The sequence below is a fragment of the Suillus fuscotomentosus genome (assembly GCF_016647785.1).
Source record: "Suillus fuscotomentosus strain FC203 chromosome Unknown F5891scaffold_19, whole genome shotgun sequence".
Classification (NCBI taxonomy): Eukaryota; Fungi; Basidiomycota; class Agaricomycetes; order Boletales; family Suillaceae; genus Suillus; species Suillus fuscotomentosus.
In genome coordinates this window covers 545,352-565,089 of record NW_024539531.1, presented here as the reverse complement: position 1 = coordinate 565,089, position 19,738 = coordinate 545,352, and the positions used below count along the sequence as shown (strand labels likewise).

Here is a 19,738-nt window from a genome sequence, read left to right as displayed (position 1 = left end):
AGCAGCGACGCTCCCAGCGAATGTAAACCATCGAGCTTAGTTCCTTTGATGGCGTCTGAATCGATCATGGAGTTGAGCGAGAATTCACCAGCAGTGTGGTCCACGACGAGACGTAGCTTATCAGAATTAGGTTTGGGAACAGTATGCATCGGCACACTATACATTCCAGGAAGTAGTTCCGTTCCGAAACTTTCAGATACTCGTCCCAGTCTTATTTCTTCTTCAAGCTGCTCATCAATGAATCTTTGTTGCTCTTCAGTCTTCGTGCAAGTGCGCATAGAGTTATCGTTAACGGAAGGGTAGGCTTCATCCGAAGCGTCGGCCCATGGCCAGAATCCTTCTCGAAGCGCTCAGCACACCGAAAGAACAAAGGGCTGATTAGGGTGGTTTTTCAACAGGCATTGAAACCGATCAACGTTGATTGGTGTTATTATCTTGAAGAGTTCTGGGTGAGCCGCGACCGTGTGGGCAGCATCACTATCTGCTAAATAAGCGGGCGCAGTTGGTACAGGGTCCGCATACTCTGTAGACCGAGCAGTTGGGCTGAACGAGGCGTCTAAGGGGGACCAAACCAAACCTCAACGAAAACGCGGACGTTTGAGATATGCCTCATGTTGATTTTGACTTGGTTTGATCTTCGTTATGCTTTGATCTGACATGACGGCGTCCACACAACCGGCCGTCCTGTTCAATGTTGCAGATATGGGCGTAGCGACAAGTGGCAGCGCTGCGGGTGCATTCGCCACTATTCCATTTGCGACATGGTTCTCTTTTGACGAGAAGATCTCGTCCTGCTCCCGTGGCTTTGCTAGATTCTCCCGAGTCATTGTGTAACCTTCCTCCGGCGGAGAAATGGGAGCTGTAGATGTCTTTGAAGCATTCAAAGTCGGACAACTCATACCTTCGAGTGTTTCCGACTCTAAATCTGACTGATTTGTCATATCGGAGGACGCGTCCATGGTAACTCTCCAATTGTTGGTCGAACTGCTCGTTGATGTGCTCGGAGTAGGCGTTAAGTTCAGCCTGTCTGAACGGGAAAGCGAATTTGAGGGCTCGTGCAGCCCTGTTCCATGCCGCGTTCCATTGGCCTTGTGTAGTGATCTTCTTCGTGGCCGTCTCTGATACTCCATAGGTGAGCTCAATGTCCCCAATGGTCTCCTTGTGCTTGTCAACGGCTCGTGAAGTGGTGATGATGGTGTGGATGGCGTCGAGATTGATGCTTCGTCCTGCAACAATGTCCGCCCATCCTGACTCGTGAAATTCTGGGCTGCGTTCATGGTACATGAGTTTGAGCTTAGCTTGTTTCTGATCCTGTGCCCAGTTCTGTAAGATGCGGATGGTGAGTTTGAGATTGGGTGATAATGGTTTGGCGGGTTCTTCGAGGACTGATGGCTTAAGTTCAAGACAGGTAAAGTCGAGCTTTGCTCGTTTTCGAGCAGGTTCTCCTGGCTCAATGCTAACATCCCGACTCCTAATCTCTGCTGGAGACTCCTTTTCGAACCGCGAGTTCGACGTTGGTTCAACCGAACGTTCTCTAGCGGCTCCGGCTCCTGCTCCTCTGTAGTTGGCTTGGTCTTGCTCCGACTCCCATTCGTCGAGCATTCCGAGGTAGATAGCCGCAACCGTAATGGGATTTTCACCTGATCCAAGGGGTAGACTTTCTTTGATGATTGTGGAGATGACGTAGGAAGCTTCAAACTTTGTGCACTTGCATGCTTTAAACTCTCTGACGACGTCAAGGCACCTCTTCGCCACGTCTTGTTGGGGTAGATGCGCTCCATCAGTGTCGGTCTCAACTGAAGTCCCTCGCATTCCTGGTCCCCTAAGCGAAGATTGTGTTTGCGACGAGTTGGCGGCATTGTTATTTGAGGTACTCGGGTCTGACATATGTTTTGGAAGTATGACCGAATTTCAACAGCGTTTAAATTCAAGTTTTGACGAAAAATATATAGAGTAGATAGTGCAGAACGTGCACGAGCAGAAGTGCTTTAGGGGACAAGTGTGCGACGTGAAAACGGATCACGTCAGTTAGACACTTAAATATCCAGATGAAAAGGGGCCTGTAAGAATGACGCTGAGTCATGAGGCTTACCAGCATCGTGAATCGATTCAACTTGGTTAAACAAGTTTAACCCCGATAAAATACGGTCAACGTGCCACGTGATCAGAAAAAACTCTCCTTGCGCTGCCAACTTGAATGCGCCGCCTATTGAATATTCAGAACAAAAACCGATGCCAAAAACTGGTCTAACAATGGTGCCTAGGCATGATAAAACCCTTCGGATTGGCTTTCTGTCTTGATGATTCTCGATGGGCATCGGCAGAGCTGGCCTGTAGTCATAATTGACCCCCCAGGCGTAGTACATATGGTTATGACGGCGAGCCTTATACCTTGGGTTATTTGAAAATATACCCTGACGCGTTTTGTAGCTGGTGTGATCATGATGGGTATGTGATTGTCTAGTTTTCGAGATGATGTATTGAATACGGAACAGACGGTCGTTCCCGGCCAGCAAACACATCTTCTACCCCCCAATGTCACCTGCAGTGTGCCCATGTACTGATCTGCATTAACCTCTAATTTTCTAGCTGTATTTATGTTTTAATGAGACCACCTCTGCTCTAGAAGCTCGTCAGTCATAATCGCCGGGACCCACTCATAGGGTCTTCGTCAAATGGCCTCAAACGCTATAGCTATTGGGCGAGAGCTGATCATCGTGGCAGTTGGTTAAATGGGTTTGATTTTGGTTTGATGTGACTACTAGTGTACTGCGTCTTGTCCAGACACGGACACGTGAAAGTCATGTGCATTGATTTCTCCGACTCACAACAACAACACCAGCTCGAGCGTCGACTCAGAGCTCTCCAGGATCATCGATGTCCTCCAGGAGTTCCCTCGATACGGCCTCCAGTAACACTTCCTCCTCCTGTTTCTTGGTTGGTATGTGTTTCATCAGGAAAACCCTCCGATACAAACCTAGACTAAGTGTAACAAATTTCTCAAAAGTTAGACAAGTTATACCAAGTAATACAGAATAGCACTAATTCAATTATTCTTTCTAAAATATTGCTAATGCGATATAGCATTATCTGAGAGTTATGAAACTATGTCTATCAATATAGCAGTTAACGAAGAAGGTGTCACATTCTTCGAGAACATTGTTACTTGTCCAGTGTCAAGGTACAATAGCTCCGAACTTTGGGATAAGATGGACACTGCGGGCAATATTTGAAACAGGAATGATACTTGCCACCCTCTCGCCAGACCGAATGAATCGGCTAACTTTGTACATGCCGTGCCTGGGATCTGGTGTCGCAGGAAAGGGAGTAAACCATTCGACATACGCAAGGTGCTTGGGAGGCTGGTTTGCTGGAGGGAACAATAGTTGTGTTGCTGTTGCAGGAATTGAGAAAATGACACGAACTTGGCCTATGCGGAAGCCTAGCAACAAAATTATCACTAACACTATAACAGTGTGAATCCAGTGAAGTGTAGTGCCATACCTTTGATGCCAACAGAGCTGCCAGTACCATCGTTGATAAGTGCAGTATCGAAACGTGCTGGTACTACATCATCCGTTTGGAGAGCAGCGCGTTGGGGTTTAGCGTGTATGCTATCCACCGTCACAAGTGGATCGCCATGCCCTCGAGCATCAGTCGATAACCACTTTATCTTGTGATATACGGGGACGGAGTGGAATGGTAAATGGATACCTGCAGCAACGTTCTCCAGCCGCTGACGAGTGAAAACCTCATTTGGATTCTGTTGTTCTGCAATGTACCGAGCAAGTGCTTCTCGGAAGTAAGTTGCGCCATAGTCAGATATCAATGTTGGAACTGAGACAGCTTTGGCGCTTGGATGCTTTGTCATTTTTAGGGTGCGGTCGAGGCGTAGGTCGGGTGGACGCGGTTGATAAGGAGCACGATCTCTATCAAGGCGCCATTTTATGTACTGCTCGTGACGGATGATCTTCTCCTTTCGTTCTAGCCATCGTGTCATCTGCGTGAATTCGTGCTTGTGATTGGTAGCATGATAGGCATCCTTGGCGAGATCTATATGCAGCCTTTCAGTGTACTCGGTGTTGTAGTTATCCGTTGTCCCAAACGTCCGAATCATAGACGCATAATGACGTATTGCATGGAGTTTTGGAAGGTTGAAGTTGTTTCGGATTCCAAGGTCAACGAATATCTCCTTGTTGTCGTGAAAGAGTGCACGAGCTTCATCTAGTAAAAGTAATGTTTCAGAGCTATGACATGGATATTGCGCAAGGTAGAGGAAGTCGAGGAGACCGCGTACAGCCTTTAGAAGGCGAGACGAAGCAAGATTTCCGGGAAGCCGGATGTCAATAATAATGCCAAGGAGGAAGCGACATATTTGGCTGTGTTCAGTACCACTGAGGCAACTGAGACTGGTAATACCCTTCATGAATAGTCGGATATGATGGTTGGGAGGTAACCGACGGCATCGTGCATCAATCTCTGCAGCTCCACACGCTTGTGCTAACCATCCAAGCAAATGCTTGACGAGACCCTGATATAGTTGGTGCAGCACGTCAGGCGTGATTGCCTGAAAAATGTTTGTATAGGGCAGGTCCTCCCAGAATGGATGGACAACTGGTTTGATTCCAGCAGCACGACATGCTTGTACAAAGGCCAGGTCACCTTCATCGATCAGAGCGAGAGCATCCAACACAGCATGAAGATCGCGTATATCGCATTGCGCTGTATTACTTTCGAGTTCGTCTGTGGGAACATCGCACTTCGGGCACTCCATCGACTTCACTCCAGCAGCAAGTAACTGCTCAGGATAGTCACCAACGAAGCACGCGAACAATGGGTGACAACGACGTCGTGCACCATCGCCACTACTCATCACAAGCCCATCAACTCCAGCAGTCTTTAGGGGAGCCAGTACGCGACTCATACAGGCATGGTAGAGGTTTGCAACAGCTCGACGTCTTGAGGCTTTATTTGCGATATGCTCAAGGCGGGTAGTAGGCAAATACGCTAGGAGAATGTGAGCGCGACGGGATGGCTTTTGTCGGATTTCCTTTGGAATGTTACCGATTGTAAGGTAGACGGGATATGCAGTTTTGTTGCGGAACATGGTAACCTGGGTTTTGTCGCTCGATATGATGACAGGGATGATTGTGGCACCCGGACGTCGTCGATCGAGCGCTTTCTTGAATTACAAAGTCAATAATGTAGGCCAAGCATCGAATTTATGATACCATGCTTACCTGTGTGTCCCACCACCACTGACCAGTGTGCATATCATGAAATAATCGTATCGTCTTATCCTCATCAGTGTAATGATGCTCCGGTTTGAATATGAGAAAATCGGTGAAGTCAGGGTCACTATATAAAGATCTGATGCATTCGACAATATCTCGGTAGAAAATGTCAAATGCTTCACCAGCGACAATGATTTGTTCATGCTTGAACTTTGGTCGTCCAGGAAGGTCCTTGTCGATTATCTTATTAAGCTCTTTTGAATTCTTGAATGAAAGGTTGAGCCGTTCACTGACCTACATATGGATATCAGAACAATCAAGGATGTAACCTTCACTGGCACCTACCCCATCAATTGCAAGAAGGTCAGTAAATGCCGTTGAACTAGGACTGCGTAACTTTGCCCACTTAGCAACGTCCCAGTCTATCTGGGAGGTGAAAGGAGCGTAAATATTGTTGGAGTTGCCAGCATCTATACCGTATGTGGTATTTGAATCATGAGCAGGCTGTCCAGTTATTGGTACGCCTGCATGGGCATCCGGATAGGGCACAATAACAATATGATCTTGCTCCATGGTACATTGCTCAATCTCCCGACGAGCTTCTCGGTTCTCCAAGGCTTCAGCACCTTCATTTTCCAGTATGTCGTCGTCAGGTACCGGAGGTTCCGGTTCATCATTATTGTCCTGTGCAGGAGGTTCCCATTCATCGTTGTAAAGGTCCTCTTCTTCGTCACCAGAATGGTCATCTGGCCATTCTAGATCAGCTTCCTCGTAAGTACCAAAAAAATCTCCCTCAAATAAGATTGGATGATCTTGTTCTTCCAAGGACCCTGGAGGCGGTGACAGGGAATGTGTGCCAGCTTGGAGTGTCGGATTCTTCGGACTCCCCAGGCCCTGGGAGTTAGAATTTGCACGAAAAGTAGCAAGGAAGGCTCTGCATGGCGTTTGTCTAGTCTTGGCTAGATGCTGACTATAACCTGTTGCAGAAAAGGATTCATGACATCCGGGGCAACTGACCATGCTGTATAATGCTATCACTGCGCTCTGCTGATAGATACTACTGTAGTAGTACACCCTGTAAGCTTCCTTTTTCAGGCTCCGCGCTAGGTATCCATTAATATATATCACCTGTATCACCACCTAAGTTCCGAGATTCCCTTACTATAGGATGGCCAACTCACCTCCGTCTCCTGTTCAATCTTGCAGCCCTCATTTGCCTTTGTCACCTGTAGAAATGAGCAGTCCCACAATTCCATCTTCTCCCGACTCCTTGGGCCAGTCTGACACGACTCTTTGTAATTCAAGCCTACAATCTGGCCTCTCTCCAAACATGATGAATAGTTCTCCACGCATTGAACGGGATGGAGCATCCAAGCCTGCTGATGTAAAGGAGAGCCTATTCTCTAGGCATGGCAAAAGGTCACGGTCTCTATCTCCTCAACAGCACTTCGCACGCAAGAAACCATCAAGGACGTCTCTCCCATACCCCACCAACCCAGCTCCATTGGAACTTTGTTATGCAGCCCGGGTGATGAATCTCAAATTCCAATCCGAATTTCCATTGGAAGCAACTAAGAAGGTATATTGAATTGACTTCCCGATGTTAATAATCATGCTAATGTAGTCTTAAAGTTTGAAGAACAGTTAGAGAGTGGCCTCTCCCAAATGACAACTTCGACCTTGTACAGAGGATACAAGGCCAAGCTTGCAACGCGCGAGGTTGCGCGCCAACGCATGTTGTTGACAACGTGGGAAATCGAAGAGGCTGAGCGTCACTCAATATTTCTTGATGGTATCCACGCTGAAAACGAAGAACGATTCAAGTTGGCAGAGTGGGAATTGCAGTGCTTCAGGAAGATTTTTTCGCAGCATGGCCAGGCAGAACTGGGTGATGATAGGAATTATCTCCAAGCTGTCTACCAGGACGAATCCGAGGCCCTTCGTATCATCAGTACACAAACTGATCAGGTTGCGAAGCTCCTGAGTGTACGTGTCAGGAAGGCATTTTTGAAATCTCCCAAAGTATTCCCCATGTACCCCATCACATTCTCCTGCCTCAGCAATGAGGAACCTTCCGACTCATCTGATGAATCTTGCCATGTGGATGATTCGGACCTTGACTCCGAGGCTTCATGCGAAGGCTCTGAACAGTCGACTACCTGATAATTGCTCTTCCATCGGTACATGAAATTCTCGTTTGAAGTATTACCACGCTGATCAACCATATAAAGCAGCGGTGAACTCAGATCACATTTTCATCAATCCCCATTTGCCATCATCGTGACATCAATATGGAGGTGTCTATGGCGCGTCTGATAGTATCGCTTTAACCATATGTATTTTCTCTTCTGTGCAGTTATAATGTACTAGAGTTTTTTCATATTTATTTTCAAGTTGTTGTCACACTATTATGCTCGTTGGAACTACACATTTGTCAAAGAATACAACATCTGATCGGCACATGGAAGTCAGTGCGCAGCATTATTAAGATTCTCAGTACTGAATAACCATATTTGTCGACATTCAAACATCCCATATATGTACTGCTTCTCTTTGGCCGCCTTACATGCAATGCTCATGGTCAATTATTCAACGGATTGAGTGAGTCAATTCAAATTTCGCTTCCGTTCCCATCATCTCTTGAGCCTCACCCCACTGATATTGACCTTATGCATCGCCATTATCATGGATTATTGCCGTTAGTATCAGATATGGCTAGCCCAATACCTTGGCTCTATTTAATTTTTCTTTTATTCGCTATTACATATTATAATGAGGTTCTACATCATGTTTCTAGCGCGCGATGCAGGAAATCGCTCAATTCCAGCCCCCGGACGCATGGTGTAAGTACCCTTTAACCAGTGGCCACTCCTTCCCCATCTCATTTCTCCTTACCTACTTGCTCTCAGCAAAGTATGCAGATGCCTGACCATAATCCGCGTTCAGGCATTTCTGGTGAACTTCAAGACATTACCAGCGAGTCATTCGAAAATGACTATGACAATCAATACGATGGATTCAGATCGGGAACAAGTTTGAACGGTATGTATTCATCCAATGTTATAGTAGTCGCGAGCTAATAGTGCATCAAGCAGATGATGAGGATCCACTTGAACGATTCCTCCGTATGACCGACCACCACCACATGATGAACACCGGTGATTTGCTATCTAACTCCCGAAAACCTTCCCCTGGGCCATCCAGCACTAATGATCCGTCGACCAGTAGCACTGTCGACAGCATTCAGCCTCTCATTCCCTCCTCCGCACAGTTCGACACCTTCTACCCACTACCCTTTCCCCAGTCGTTTGTAGGATCCTCCCAGCGTTCTGAGAGGCATCGGCGTGCTCGGACCTCCTCCACCATGCCGTATTTCATACCCGGACCCAGAGCTGTTCCGCCGCCTGAGCCAACGATGGCTGCCCTTGGTCCTGTGCAACCCGCAGTCACTGTCCCCCATACTACACACACGGCCCATCTAGCCCCTGCGCCGCCACCTGAACCCATGGCCATGCAGCCAGCAATTATGCCGGTCATGCCGGTAGAATCTGTCACCTCACAGTCCACATCCAACACCGTTCCTGCTGCTATGCAGCCAGCCAGACCAGGTCCCATTATCCTTGATGTTACGCCTCAAGTTAAGAAGCAGATTGTTGAACGCGCGAAGAGAAGAATTGTGAGGTTCATACTGACAGCAAATGCGATGGCCGGTACTGATGACACGGGTGCGGCACTTGTATCTGTTGCAATTTCGGAGGCAGCGTCTATCCCGGGTCTTAACGGTACGTTTTGGCAGATAAATTGAGTGGAATACTAATCTATTTATTTAGCTACAATTAAAACAACGAGTAGCCAACGGCAGCAGATTATGGTGGCATGGAATAACGTTTTTCGGAAGCTCCTGGCCATCATTCGGAGTTGTCTTGCCCTGGGCTACAACCTTTACCCACCAGTCGGCTCTAATGTCGCGCCAGATCAATTCCGGGGTCGCGTGATAGCTGCGTTGATCAACGATAGTGCCAACCCACTGGCCTTCATGCATAGGTTTACAGTTGACATAGTATGTTCAAATTTTGTTTCAAATAGACAGTGTTGATTGGTTGTTCTTCAGGACGGGAACATCGTTTTACTAGATGGCATCCTCGACAATCCCTTAATCTTTCACGTCACCGTTCACTTCATATGGTGCAGTGACCTCGGCATTTACGAATTTCTTGCCACTATGACATCAGACCGACTCCAGCAAGTCAATTATGCTATCTCCGCTGTTGGTTCCATTGTGAAGCTTGTGCTGCGGGAGCAGCTGCCTCATCCACCGGTCGTCATACTGTTCACGCAGCTTGAAGGGAAAGACACTTTCAATGACATCGTTCGCTACATTGATGGTCTGGACGATGTCCAGAAACTCATATTCGACCATTCTAAGTCTCACATGCTCAATGTTGGAGACTCGCAGCTCCGATCAACTAATGTATTAGCTCGACTTGACATGATGATGACTGGGGTCATGGTGCTGTAGTAGATATCATGTAGCACACATACTCATAACTTGTACTTCGTTCAACGTCTCTACAAATGCACAGTGTCTTCGCACATGAAAATTCATCCTTTTTCCTTGAGCTTACACTATACCTGTTATGATCACACCAAGTTCTAGAACAGGAGAGTCCAGTAAAGATGATATTCGAACACTAAGATATTGAAGGTAAAATTAAACTCCAGGCTCCTTTCCCAGCCCCCGATTCAAGTGTGAGGGGCGATATCTGAGGGCACCGTTTGATATGTCACCTGATACAAGAAAATTCGAACCCAGCATGACCTTATTCCCGTAGGGAATAAGGTCATGGTTCGAATTTTCTTGTATCAGGTGACATATCAAACGGTGCCCTCAGATATCGCCCCTCACACTTGAATCGGGGGCTGGGAAAGGAGCCTGGTCAAATTCTAGCCTCTGTATATTTCTTTTCAGCTGCCTATACTCATGCGCTCTCAAGGACCTTATTTGTTAAGGGTAGGAGTGATCCTGAAATTGATGCTGACCAAATTGTACCTTTGATTTTGTTCGCGATCCGATGAAGCCTGAACTAATCTAAAACAGGCGCTCAAAAATTCAATCGTTTTGGAACCCATGGCAGGCGAGTAAGTTTTCCCTTGGCGGTGGCATCTAATATAAATTGGTAGTACCAAGGCCAGTACAAGGTAGTTTCCTCAATTTCCTTCCATTACATTCCAAAATCATCTACTAATATCTACTTGTTTAAAGTACCATTCAACAAGTCAGTATGGCACGCGCCAATAACACTGGTTCTAGTCGAAGTAAGTAGTACTTACTGTCATAATGAGAGCTAACTGTGAATATACATTATAGGTATTCGAAGCGCAAAGCAAAAGGCAATGGAAAACGCAGGTCAGTGTTATATGATGATTGTGGAACACTTCTCACCGGATATTGTCCTAGTCTGGATGACTACAAAATCACAGCGGCAGCGTCCCACTGGAGGGAAGCTCACTCAAGCTCCTGTGCAATGCAAAACCCATGTGTCTACCGGTGCCACCAAGCGTCATGATGGCCGCAGCAGTGTTGCTAGTCCTCATGTCCCAGAGATCCCTGGGCCTGTGGCTAGAAAGCGTCCAGGTAAGTGTTTGCGCCAAGCAACGGACTTATGCTTACATGAGACTGTACCTCAAGCTCGTGACGCAACAGGGTCACTTACCAAGAAGCGCCGAGGTGAGCAAATGAACTATAATTTCATAGTCATTGACTGATTCACCTGGCCCGGGTACCATTTAGTTGCTAAACCGCATGCAGTGTCCGACGATGAACTACTCAGCGATGAGATTTCCGAATTCCAACCTGGTCATGATGACTCGGAGCAGGAAAATAACTTGGACATGGAGGATATTGACGACGAGTTGGAGGAGCCCATTGACTCTGTCGTAAAGTCCTTATCAACTGAAGTAAGTGTCATCGTTACTGTTCTGGTAACAGACTATACATTTCCTTTCAGAAACCAATTTTTGTTTCGATGTCGAAAGCTGAACAGGCTGACTTTCCTTTGACGCAAGCAACCTGGCCTCGCACAACTGCCTCAAAGAAGTCGAGGCAGATAGCTGAGCCGTTCCCCTTCGCGTCGACCCAACCAAGGACTCGTGCAGTGGCCCCTCAGAAGGCAAAAATTCAGTCCGCACGTGATCGCAAACGAGCAGACGAGGTGAGCGAAAGTTTTATTGTGCTTATTTCCGTGTTTGATGTCACGGACACTGCAGATGCCTGTTTGGGCAGATGGTATTGCCGAGTCGGACAAGGAACTCGAAGAAATTATGGTGCCGGATGAGTCCAACGATTTAGAGGGATCTCAAGAGGTCGACTTCGAGGGATCTCAAGAGGTCGACTTAGAGGGATCTCAAGAGGTCGACTTAGAGGGATCTCAAGAGGTCGACTTAGATTATCATGATTCTGGCCTTACACGTCATGGTCGCCCTGGAAGTGCCAGACTCGTACGGACGAATACCGGTAAGCTGAAGTTGATGGACCAAGATATCGACACACGCCGTGTCGTCCAAAGAGCGATATTGGAGGCCAAAGTCCACGTTACATTTGTCAACGGGTATCCAGAACTCACCGAGAAGAGTCTGTTCACGCGGAATGTGCTCTTAACAGCAGCTCGTGCCTGTGGTGTCCCAATAATCCAGGATCGCCTCAAGTCCGACGACTCGTATGTGACAGCTCTTGCTACGCTGGTACGTTGTATTCTCTACTGGAGTACTAGTTAATTGAACCTCGTGCAGGTGGAAGCCAGAGTCCCACTTTTCCGCTCAGAATTGAAAGACGATGCTTGCGCACAGGTGACAGCATATTACCGTCTCGGGCCTGATTGTGTCGACACCGCAAAAGCTTTGCTCGTCAATCACGTTTATCATTATGAGCAGCATTTCAATGTAGGTGGCTATATTCTGGGTCACACATGCTGATTTACCCAGTGACTGCAGGAGAAAAATATTCCAATTGCACAGTCAAAAAAACCGTACTTCGCTGAGATCTTGCCATATCTGATGAGAGGGCGCTACTTCCACGGGCCAAAGTCAGTTGGCATGAAATTTTCAGACCGTTTTGAGGAGATCGCGAGCAACAAGGCCCAACGGCCCGAGGTGACGATTCCAATGGTGGCCTTAACCAGTACTTCAGTATATTTCTTGATCCAGTCTGAGTTCATGTATTGACGAGTGCACAGGTATATGCTGCGCTTCTGTGGAAGGCCAATGGATCTCCATCCAAGTTCAATTTTACAGGCAATTTATTCAGCGAGGTCTACTTTTTTCATGTGAAACTTCTCGAGAAAATGAAGGGGGCCGCACCAGGCAAGTTTCATAAAATGATGGCCGATATTTTTGATGCTATCCAGTGAGTTGATTTCTGCATTGTACTATTGACTATCGTGTCCGAGTCTCACCTCTCCATAAGACAACTCTCCGCCAACGGCAACGCTGCTCTCGTCGGGTCACACGACTCTGCAATGGCATTCCTCGATCTTGATGGTATGGATGACGAAGAGTAGATTTCTGGGTTGACTGGCAGTTTTGTGTTAAATAGTCGCATTCGTTTATCTTCTTTTTTGCATTATGACTCATTCTCTTAGAAGTGCTCCTTTCTCGTCTACTCAGCTATGTTGACATATCCCTCATTTAATAAAAGCTTAATTTGTTCTTGTAAAACGTTCGAACGAAATCAAAATCCTGAGCCGTCATCATTGATGTCATCATGTTCCATGATAACTCATTGTAAATTTGCATAAAGCTTTGTAAATTTATTATGATTATCACTAAACTAGTGAGCGCGAGTGAGATATGGCGGGGCAGTAAAAAACTTTCTCTAATTCACTAAGGTGCCTACTTTTGTGAAACTATCGGGAATTAGAGAAAATTTTGTCAAATTCCACATACTTAGCCTAGGTTTATAGCGGAGGGTTTTCCTGATGTTAGCTGGTACTACAGGGTCAAATCGCGAAGCTTTGAGATCTTCGAGTGTGAGTCGAGGTACGACAGCATCATGTAGCATCGCGACATGCTCGTTGCTTTGTCTCGTGCTCCTAGTGATGCCGCACCACCTCGAGTCTCTAGGCCGCGCGAATCACCATTTACGCTCCTCGCCACGTTTGAAACTCAGGTGTGGATAAACTGAGCTCCCCTGTCTCCTATGCTACTTACATATATGCTCTCAGGGACTTTAGTACTCCACCAGGAGAACTCGCAGGCCCGAATGTCGAGGACTGGAATTCGATGCCAACAGGACGTGTACTGAAAATCTCTGTTAATATTCTTAAATGCGGCCTACGATCACATACCGAGCGCTCGGAATTCTCTAGCCGGAACATGTTGAGATTTTAGTGTCATCCGCTCTTTTTCATTCATAATTCATACTCACATGCTCCATTCAACACCATGGTACAGGAACACCCGTATGTTCTTCACAAGAGAGAACACAAGGAAGGTGAGCACCGATGTCATGAAATAACTGAGGGTTCGTTCTGTACTTCATTCATGATACAAGTCTCGTCGATCTGTTTTGTCCCCGGATCCCTACGGTGGCTTGCGAAATTCGACGCTCACTTTGCGATGGAAGTGCTATGCGAGCCTTCTCTCAAAATTTTGGTATATTTTTATTCATTTAATGTTTATTCCAGCTGGTGTACAATTTCTGGTTGTATTCCGAGGCTGTCTTCTGTCACTTCTTCATTGTCGAGACGAGGAACGTGCGCGATGCACCTTATTTTTCGTACCTTAATACTTGGTTCACTAAATTCTCTCAATGCACTCTCGAGGCAACAGCGAGCGATGATGACCGCGAGATTTAATTCCTCCAACTTCTTACTCAGCATTTTCGACCAAAGGCATGGCTCACTCTCATGATGCTGTCGCGCATGCAGGCCTCGCTCCAACAAATTAGCCCTGCATTATCAGAATCACTGTATATAAGTAATGAACAAATTAACAAGAGATCTCGAGAAGCCAGTATAAACAAACAATCCCGTGCGTGCGAAGACATTCTACTCCCAATGTCGTCCGTAACGTGGCCATATACTAATCTGTCCTTCTTTGTGTCAACTTTCAACCCTCCAGGTGTATTTAGGTTTCAATAAGGATAGAATGGCCCTAGAAACCTGTCAATCCTGCTCCACATAATCTCCGGGGCCCACTCACTGATAACATCTCCATCGTCAGAATCCGGGTTGTTGTTATCTGCAGCACTGACCACTAGGACCTGCGCGAAGGCAACTGACAGGAGTAGAACATAGAAACTGAGTTTGCTGATGTTGAGCACGGTCATGATAATGATGTTCTTCGCTGAGGTGTGGTGTTTAGGATGCGTGGTTTTAAAGTGAGATCAGGAGTTACACCCTCTAAATACTTTCTAGATGTATTTCAATTGGTCACACTTCACCTCGTGAATGCTCTGATGACGACTGCATGCACAGCAGATGACTGGAGCGGACTTACTACGACTATACCAGTACATTGGAATATGCAGTGTGCAGTACCTGACGGTAGCCCACAGCAAGTTCTATTGAGACTTCCCTGAGGAGCATTTAATCGCCATAAGCATAGTAAGAACACCATCTCTCTTCCATTGCGGAGGATATTAATCTTCGCCAAGCATTCTGCACTGTTTTTCTTGGATATCAGGAATTTTAATGTAATGATGCTTGCCGATCAAGAGGGCGGTGCGCGATGGCTTGGGTGCATAGAGCTCATGTGCAGTAGTTTGGAAAATGACCTCACCAGTTGGTGCCCACACAAAATCATTTAGATCTTCAGATCTGTTTTTCAGACGACGAATGATATCATTCATCACACGCAGATTTTTGATAGGTTATTTTATTTCACAATGTACTAGTAGCAGTATATCAATCAATGCGATGTTGTCAATCTACTGTCTAAGCAAAGATCAGATAAGATACGCAAAGACAACTTTGTAGATCTCTGCAGTTGCTCTGCAGCATCTGCAACCAATCGGATGCTTCAGGGTCTTTCAGGGTGCACACGTGCAGCGACATAAGCGGTGTTTTTCAGATTAGTACAGCTGCCAACGTGCCGCTTATTCAGAGTTATTCAGATGTCAAAACCAACAAAACCCAATACGGTTTAACAAATTTAAATGGCGGCTTAGGTGTGATGCAACCATTTAGAACAGCTTTTGGTCTTGATGATTCTCAATGGGCATCGGCAGAGCTAGCCTGTAGTCACAAAACTCGTCAATCCTGCTCCACATAGTAATTGCCGGGACCCACTCACACACACTATCCACGTTCTCTGCACCACGCATCAGAGAACCTGTGAGAAGAAGATATCATCATATATCGTAATATATCGTAATATATAGGAAAGGTTTTCGTCACATTGTAATATAAAGTGATATAAAGCAATATATGACCATGTAAAAGCACCATAATCAGCATATCCCCAGCAAGAACTCACCGGTTTACTGATGCACTGACCACTAAGACCCGTGCGAAGGCAACTGACAGGAGCAGAACATAGAAACTGAGTTTGTTGATGTCGAGCACGGTCATGTTAATGGTATTCTTCGCTGAGGTGTGGTGTTCAGGGTGTGTGGTTTTACAGTGAGATCGGGAGTTACACCTCTAGTTTAGTACCAGTTCATGAGGAAGCATAACAAACAGCCATCGCAACTTGAGTATTACTATTACCATACTAACTAGGGTTTGGTCAAAAAATTATGTGCTGGATCGGCCAGCACTGCAGTCGAGAGAAGGAGGGAAAACCCCGCTGTCGTGTCTGCGTGGAGGAGATGATGGTGTCTGCTACATGCGCTAAGCCGAATGACTACTACCGTGACCCCGGACACCGCCGGGCCTCTGCCACCTCTCGCCCTGCTGCACTCTGCTAACTCCAGCACTCTGCTACTCTACCCGCTCCTAACTCCAGCACTCTGCTACTCTACCCGCTCCTAACTCCAGCACCCTGCTACTTCTCCTGCCTGATCGAGTCCACTGGAACGTCCCACCGGCACGCCCCGTTACAGTGCAAACACATCTTCTACCCCCAATGTCATCCGCAACGTGTCCATGTAACGATCAGTCCTTCTTTGTGTCAACTTTCAACCCTCCAGCTGTATTTAGGTTTCAATAAGGATGGTCCGACCCTAGAAACTCGTCAGTCCTGCTCCACATAATCGCCGGGACCCCACCCACCAAAGGTACGTCGCATCATCAGAAGCTTCCAGCGGTGCAGCACTGACCACTAGTATCTGTGCGAAGGAAACTGACAGGAATAGAACATAGAAACTGAGTTTGTTGATGTTAAGTACGGTCATGTTAATAATATTCTTCGCTGAGGTATGGTGTTTAGGATGCGTTGTTTTAAAGTAAGATTAGAAGTTACGCCCTCTAAATACTAGTTCATGACCTGCATATAATGAATCGTAGCAAACAGCCATCGCCCTTGAAGCTTGAGCGCTGAGCGCTTGAGCATCGCCTAACTAATTTAGTCAAAAATCATTTCTAGATGTATTTTAATTGACACTTGTACTATGCTCTGATGGCGACTGCCAGTGCATGCACAGCAGATGACTGGAGTCGACTTACTACGACTAGACCAGTACATTAGCATATGCAATGTGCACTACCTGATGGTAGCCCACAGCAAGTTCCATGTAAAGGTCCAGTTACATACTTACGGTACTCCAGCTTTTGACTCAAGGTTCAAAGTATGCGGCGGATATGACATTTGATCGCCATAAGCAACAGCATCTCTCTCTGTTTCCACTGCGAAGAATATTGATCTCCATCAAGCATTCTGCACTGTTTTGCTTGCGCATCAGGATTTTTGATGTAATGATGCTCGCCAATCAAGAAGGCGATGCGAAGTAGCTTGGGTGCATAGCTCTCATGTGAGTAGTTTGGAAAATAGCCTCACCATTTGATGTTCACATCGAATCATTGAGATCTTCAAGTCTGTTCGTACCTGATCGTTGGCAGATGACACGTTTACTATGTGCGCTACGCCACAGGCAAATCAGCTGTTGACATGGAATCCTTCCTGTGCAATCAGCACTCCATGGTAGTTGGCACTTTCACAAAATTCGTACTCGGACACAATGTTTGAATACAATTTTATCTCTCATGCTCATTCCGAGGTTGAACGTTGAACGACCACGATGCATGAAGCATGAAGCAGAATTGAATGAAATATGTAGTTGAAACTGAAAGTGCCGAAGTCAAGCAAAATTTTCAGCTGCCGTGAAGAAGTTTCAATACTGTACAGACTCACTCTGGAAGTGGTCTGACTCATGGGATTGGTCCACATTCGCAAGTACACGAGTAAGATGGTTGATGGCAAGTAGGATTGCGTAAAATTGTAACTAGATGCCTTAACCTGTTAAATAAACCAAATGCTTCGTCTCGATGACCCGAATCCGAGGAAAGTAAAGTTACACAGTGGAACGCTGGATCATATAAACAGCTAGAGTTTCGATTATGCTGTCAGCGGATTTCATAGAGCGGTAAAGCACTGACCTGGTTCAATCTCCTTGTGAGCCTGCCACCATTCTATATCACAGCCGCCGCTTGGTTCGTCCTCCGAGCATCCTAACTCGAAAACAAGAATGTCGTCAATCGCACAAGAAAGTTTTCTGTGCAAGTTCAAGCTGTCTTGCCATAGCACTATGTTATCAAGTCTTACGATCCGTGGAGGTCGAACGTTAAACGATATGGTTGAAATGTCAACTGGTACACTGGCATTAAGGCGGTTTAAAGCAAGTGTAGCGAGTCGGTCCACAGGCAGAATGGCGAGGTGCAATTCGCAATTTTACATGCCCCAGGTCAATCACCCTGAATTGAAACTTTTTATTCCATCAGTCTAAAGAATACAGAAAAGGAAAACAAACCGACAGTTTGCGTAACATGGACTTTGCAATCATCAGGTGAGATTGTGCCAGCACGCATGGCAAGATAGTCATTGAGAACATGACTTGGCGCAGAACGATCCACCAAGCTGATAGACATGGGGAAACTTGTGAACTCTCTCGGAATACTAGTAGGAGGCGAATGACGTCCGTGCGATCTCGTCGAACCGCATGTATTAGGAAGGACGACGGAGAAGGTAGATATTCTTTCGAGTGATAGTTTGTCTGAGGATCCTAAAGAGCCTTAGAGAAAGACTAGCGACAAGTTGATGAGCGTGCAGAAGATCACGATGACAAGAGGCCAATGGAGCACAGTCCGCGAAGGTCTTTGCTTTGTGGTCGTCGTCATGATCAGTTTCAGAGTCAATGATTCCCTATGGTGTCTGATTCGGTGGTCTGTACGGCCTGGAGCATGAGGAAGAGAACCGATTAGCCTGAGCGGCACTTACGTACGTACGAATTGGTACATATTTGCGCCACGACCATCAATTTTGGCCATGAGTTTATGTTCTAATACGACAGCATCGGACAGCTGCACATTCTACATTTGAAGAGACTACAATTTTGAACTTGAATGTTGTGTCATTACAGGCGTACCTGTAAATTTGTGTCACACTTTCAACACAAAGCTCCCTTGCTTGCGGGCCGAGACTCGAGTAGTATGGGCTGACCCTGGCCTGGTGAAAGAGTGATGGTGAGCAGTGGTAGTTATTCCTGATCTGCCTCTGGGCTATGCTCATATATTAAATAACGTCATTGGCGTTGTGTCTTTCGTGTAACTTGAATGCACCGTCAGAGTATGTGGTAGCATTTTACAAATCATGGCTTCGCGATATATCTCTATCTCTCCAACCAGATAGTGTGTCTCTCGAATTTCCAGGGTGAGTCTTTTTCGTGAACAATTTTAGCGACGAAAATAGCTCATACAACTACAGTATATCTAGTGTCCTGATGTGTGGCTGATAAGAGCCATATCTTTGAACTGCGCAACTTGGATGATATCATAATCCGATGCGATCCTCTTGAATTTTTCGTCGCGCTGCCGCGATGGCAAAAATACACCAAAAGGCTGTCCAAGTCGAACCATCAAACACAATGCTCGCAAGTAAGAATTTGAATAAACTAGCTCATTTCGTGCAGAAGATGAAACGCGCAACGGAGATGACACGGACCTACAGTATTTCTGCAGGTACTAACCAACGAAAGTCATGTCTTTGACTTGTGCAATGCAAGGACTCGGAGGTCTCACATCAATGTAGCACACTTGGAGTGCCTAGGCAGGGCTCGGAGGAATGATTGTATCGCCGCAGGTCTCATGGTGGCCGCGTGAGCTGATGCGCCCAGGGCTTGCCCGACGGGTCGTGGCAGTGGAGCCGAGATAACAAACAAAGTTAACAGCTGCTTTTAGGATGCACCACGAGGACTTCTGATGAACTCACTACTTAGTGGTATGGGGACATAATGATACTACGTGATTCCCAGAGCAATCAATCAGAGTTGTCGTATAATGTGGAATGCGGCTATGATAGCAGTCACCTGTATAATTCAATACAAGGTACGGGGACCCATCAACCAGGGCTGC

At 46.4% G+C, this 19,738-nt stretch overlaps 5 protein-coding genes across 5 annotated transcripts; 3 read left to right on the top strand and 2 right to left on the bottom strand.

Moving 5' to 3' along the window:
- Nucleotides 1-3,176: 3,176 nt before the first annotated feature.
- On the bottom strand, nucleotides 3,177-6,254 carry F5891DRAFT_1187044 (uncharacterized protein; the record flags this gene model as incomplete). Its single annotated transcript, XM_041366776.1, has 4 exons — nucleotides 3,177-3,442; nucleotides 3,505-5,182; nucleotides 5,241-5,528; nucleotides 5,580-6,254. The coding sequence occupies 4 exons, from the start codon at nucleotides 6,252-6,254 to the stop codon at nucleotides 3,177-3,179; spliced, it is 2,907 nt and encodes a 968-aa protein (XP_041227592.1).
- Nucleotides 6,255-6,402: 148 nt separating this feature from the next.
- On the top strand, nucleotides 6,403-7,397 carry F5891DRAFT_1187043 (uncharacterized protein; the record flags this gene model as incomplete). The annotated part of the gene is made up of 2 exons (XM_041366775.1): nucleotides 6,403-6,813; nucleotides 6,867-7,397. The coding sequence occupies 2 exons, from the start codon at nucleotides 6,403-6,405 to the stop codon at nucleotides 7,395-7,397; spliced, it is 942 nt and encodes a 313-aa protein (XP_041227591.1).
- Nucleotides 7,398-8,021: 624 nt separating this feature from the next.
- On the top strand, nucleotides 8,022-9,753 carry F5891DRAFT_1187042 (uncharacterized protein; the record flags this gene model as incomplete). Its single annotated transcript, XM_041366774.1, has 5 exons — nucleotides 8,022-8,077; nucleotides 8,149-8,276; nucleotides 8,330-9,016; nucleotides 9,065-9,294; nucleotides 9,346-9,753. 5 exons carry the CDS (start codon nucleotides 8,022-8,024, stop codon nucleotides 9,751-9,753), a joined length of 1,509 nt encoding a protein of 502 aa, XP_041227590.1.
- Nucleotides 9,754-10,516: 763 nt separating this feature from the next.
- On the top strand, nucleotides 10,517-12,790 carry F5891DRAFT_1187041 (uncharacterized protein; the record flags this gene model as incomplete). Its single annotated transcript, XM_041366773.1, has 11 exons — nucleotides 10,517-10,550; nucleotides 10,603-10,641; nucleotides 10,693-10,869; nucleotides 10,924-10,962; nucleotides 11,026-11,192; nucleotides 11,243-11,446; nucleotides 11,502-11,975; nucleotides 12,024-12,173; nucleotides 12,225-12,419; nucleotides 12,467-12,636; nucleotides 12,697-12,790. 11 exons carry the CDS (start codon nucleotides 10,517-10,519, stop codon nucleotides 12,788-12,790), a joined length of 1,743 nt encoding a protein of 580 aa, XP_041227589.1.
- Nucleotides 12,791-17,744: 4,954 nt separating this feature from the next.
- On the bottom strand, nucleotides 17,745-18,011 carry F5891DRAFT_1144124 (uncharacterized protein; the record flags this gene model as incomplete). Its single annotated transcript, XM_041364965.1, has 1 exon — nucleotides 17,745-18,011. A coding segment is annotated over one exon (267 nt), but the record flags the coding sequence as incomplete, so codon positions are not given.
- Nucleotides 18,012-19,738: the final 1,727 nt, after the last annotated feature.